At 36.0% G+C, this 4,159-nt stretch overlaps 1 protein-coding gene across 1 annotated transcript; it reads left to right on the forward strand.

Moving 5' to 3' along the window:
- Window positions 1-302: 302 nt before the first annotated feature.
- On the forward strand, window positions 303-2,949 carry LOC113467937. The gene is made up of 2 exons (XM_026824457.1): window positions 303-1,212; window positions 1,325-2,949. Exons 1-2 carry the CDS (start codon window positions 666-668, stop codon window positions 1,996-1,998), a joined length of 1,221 nt encoding a protein of 406 aa, XP_026680258.1. The 5' UTR covers window positions 303-665; the 3' UTR covers window positions 1,999-2,949.
- Window positions 2,950-4,159: the final 1,210 nt, after the last annotated feature.

A 4,159-nucleotide genomic window follows, 5' to 3' on the forward strand; every position in this document is an offset into this window, starting at 1 on the left:
CAAAACACTAAAAGTTTACTGATTCTATGATGATTTATGATGTGTTTGCAATGACTGTATGTAAAGTGCTCGTTGTACCTGGAGTCCTATACTTTCAATCATACGTATTTCTAAATTCCGTACTGAGGGGAACTCTCACCTATGTTTTATTCAGTAGTTATGCAAATTTATAACTTTCAAAAATTACGTATAGGAAACTTTTCCACTAGGTAGTTGAAATTAAAACTTGTTGAAAATTTTCATTATATTTTCGAGAAATCTGGGATACTGAAATAAAAAATCGAAGAAATTAAGTTTCCATAATTTTTTCTCGTATTTTTAAAAAAGATAGACTCTACATATATATCTACTTTTACAGCTATATTACACTGTGTCTCAATATCAGTCAAAACACTAAAAGTTTATATCTTGTATGTTTCCAACATAAAGTTGAGAAAGAACGTGCCTGAATGTAGATTGCCTTTGAGTTTTATGATTCTCACATATTTCATGTAGATTTTAATAATAGAAATTTCAACGCCATTACCACAGTACACTAAACTTTTTGCTTTCATAAATATCAGCATTTCATTTGCCATGTTCCGTTTGTTGGGGTTGCATGAAGCGGAAAGAAGTTTACTTGGCTATTGATCCCATCACATGGTTCATTCACTCAGACGTTGAGAATGTTGCTGAAAGTTCTGAGGATCTGTCACTACTGCGGAACATTCCCTTACAAATACGATGACAAGAAGAAACAATTTGTGTTCTCCAAGCTTGGATTTGCAGTGTTCATTCATGCAGTTGTCTGCAGTGCTCTCAGTCTGAGTGATGTTCTTCATAACTATAAAACCAATGGGGGCATCATCTCCATCACCCGTTTTGTCATTATCAATATGATAATCTGTATCGAGGTCGTCATGATGTTCAGTATAAAATCCAAGATGGACTACTTCAACAAAGTACTGACGCTCTATTATCAAGACAATACTGGTACTGATACATCACTATCCTTCTACTTTTTCATCTACTATGGCGCCTTACTCATATCTACCTTGTCAGATTTCATTAACTTCTGGTTTCAATTTGACAGGCTGGTTTTTATTTGGAGACTTTCCTCTTTGGCGACTCGGATCTTGGTCTGGTCTGTGAGCTTTCAGTTTGTGGCAGTAAGCATATTTATGAGAAAGCAATTCCAGAATATGAATCGTCAGTTGAAAGAACTTTTTCAGGGTAGGTACTTTTACCATTTTTTCTTCATGTCAAATATACTCAAGTTCAATAACTAGATTCTTAGGTTATGTAGAAGGTGACGTTCATGTCAGATATTTATTGTTGCTTTCAGATGATTTCAAAAACCCAGAAGCTAAAGCTGACCGCTTGAATAAATTTTCTTACAAAAGTAACGAGTTCTACTCGTCTTACAACAGCCCCAACGCTTACATCATGGCCTTCAACGAGAATAAGAACTACTACACGTTTCCTGAGAACGATCACAGGAAAGAAATTGTGTTCATCAACATATGCAGAAAGTACAAGACATTGAAAGCAAATGTAAAAGAGTTGAACCAGCTCTATTCCAGTATCATCTTGTTTCTGACGGTTGTTTATCTGGAAGCTGGGAGTGCTTCTATCAATGGGATCATCAAAACCATGGCTCTCACCACTGTATTCACCAAGTACACGTTTATCAAGCTCTTCTATTTTCTGTTCCGTGCTCTCCGTTCTATTGCTCTCCTCATGTTTCTATACCAAACATGCTCCAGCATTGAAGATGAAGTGTTGCGGTCTGCCAAGATCATTCTCGATTCAAATCTCAAACGATACGGCCAGAGTTTCTTGAATCTGATTGTTTCTTTTCTGCATAATCAACATGTAGATAAAACCTCGTTCACGATTCTGTTCGGACATATTAGCGTCAACTTAGAACTGTCCTTGTTATTCATGGCAGGGATTACACCTTTGATAACCATTTGTATTCAGACTTATTATTATACGAAAATTCCCGGGAAAAATTAAATTAGGAGAAAGGTTAGGAGCATCAGGAGGGGGACCAGTTCAAATTCAATAAGAAATCAGTTTTTTGTCGTTTTCCTAAAAAGTCTGCCAAATGGTACTTGAACTTGTTTGAATTGAGTCGTTCCTTAAGTGGTGCTATTCTCAGAATTGTTATAATCTTTTCCAAATATCGTCCCCATTTTGCTTTTGACTGTATAGCTTAAATTTTAATTATTCCAAGAACTCTGCAAGATTTTGTCTGACTTCGCTGTACAACAAATGTTAACAGGGGAGCAAACCCTAGAGCGTAGGGTATACATTACACACACCTACGTATTCCGAACAACGAAAACATTGTTCAATGTTCATAGCTCTTTGAGAGTTTTTCAGACTTGGCTGTGTGTAAGACCTTGACATTTAAAGTACTAATCTTTTCCAGTAAAAACGAAAGATCCTGGAGCTTTTCCAGATAAATCGCTTTCACCTAAGGCATTTTCATTATTCTGTTATACACAATACACGGTCTGTTATCCAAAGAACGAAAATTCGAATGTGTTTTCAGGCTAATATGAGGAGCTATTTTCAAAACGTTTGTTTTACGTAAGTGCTTCCGAGGAGAGTATTGATCGAAGAGCTAGGCACCAATTTTTGTAAGGACAGAAATTTCTGGGGATTTGAAAACCTCATATTATTACGTTACGAGGAAGAAGTGTAGGTACAACTACTGAATGAAATACGTAACGAACTAAGAGAGAAGAAAATGATAGAACATAAACTAGGAAAGTTTCCACAGGTGAGGAATAAAATTCCTAATGATGAGGTTTTCTGTAACTTTCTCTGTGGAACCAATGAAAAGCCATTGTAAACCTAACTGTGGACTTGGGGAGTAAAAAAACCTTGTTACCTCACTGTACATTGTGGCTTGTAAGGTTAAATGATTTGTCTTAGCTGGTTTGGCTGTCTGGCAGCATATTAAATCTCACACTTGGACAAGTTTGAGACCCTGGTTGATTCCCAGTTACAATTTAGTGTCCCGTAATTGCTTCAAACTCCCGATGACTCCAGGAAATTTTCTTTCCGTTTTATTAAAAACTTTAATTTGAGGCCTCCCAGGGAAAATATCAAAATGAGGCCTCCCAAGCATTATTTTTGACGGTCCGCTGCACAGCCCTATCTCTTCGTTATCGTCTCTAATGAGACTTTAGTTTTAATGAATCTTAACCAATATAAATACAACGTGCTTTTCACAGCCTCCAGCCTTTTTCCTTTACCACAGTACCCCTTCCATTGAAAACCTCTCAAAGGTTTATACTTTCCAGTTTTAATAACGAGTTTTAATTAATAAATTTTTATGATGCTTCCAACCAAAACAAGAACTCTATATTATACGCCAGAATTACTTAACCTGTTATTCACCTATTTTAATTTAACAGATGAGGCTTCTTTATTCAAATACCACAGCCTAAACAGAGCGAAAACGATATGAGTGTGGATCTACTCTAAAGTATAGCCCAATTTAAGCTTAATTGAAACAAGCTGACAGGGTCTAAAAAAGGCTACCAAATAATATTGTTTCAGAACAGAACTACCTAATTCTAACCCAAAGTTCATTTTATACCCTTCAGAATTTTATCAAAGTTTGAGAAACACTTTTTACGCCACCCTGCTTTTGAGTTTTTATATCATAAATTGGTATGAGTTCCCCCCTCCCCCTCCCTTCTCTTTTTTTTTTTTTTTTTTTCTTTTTTTTTTTTCGAGGTTTGGTATGTAGGTCAAGTGAATAACCAACTGAATTGGTTGGTATGTTTGTTATAATGAGTGGGGGAAATATTCTAGATACCTATTAGATAGATCTTCTACGTATACTTATTCATTGACTGGACATTATAGTACCCACTACCCACCTAACCTTTGAATTCAAAATTCAACCTGGGGATGCACCTACCTAGCACACTTAATGACATTTCCATGATGTGATAAAGAAAAAAAAAAAAAAAAGATGTCACCAACGTCTGATTCTTCTCTTCTTGAATTTCGTCAGGAAAAATCAAAGTATGCAAATTTTCAAGTCGCATAATTTTAATTTTTGTCCATTTGAGAAAGGAAAGCGGATTTTCTTAATTTTATTCTCTTGAGGAGGAAGGGACCGTGTCTCTGCCCCTCCCCCACTCTCTTCTTTTTT

Source organism: Diaphorina citri, unplaced genomic scaffold, assembly GCF_000475195.1.
Source record: "Diaphorina citri unplaced genomic scaffold, Diaci psyllid genome assembly version 1.1 scaffold596, whole genome shotgun sequence".
NCBI lineage: Eukaryota > Metazoa > Arthropoda > Insecta > Hemiptera > Psyllidae > Diaphorina > Diaphorina citri.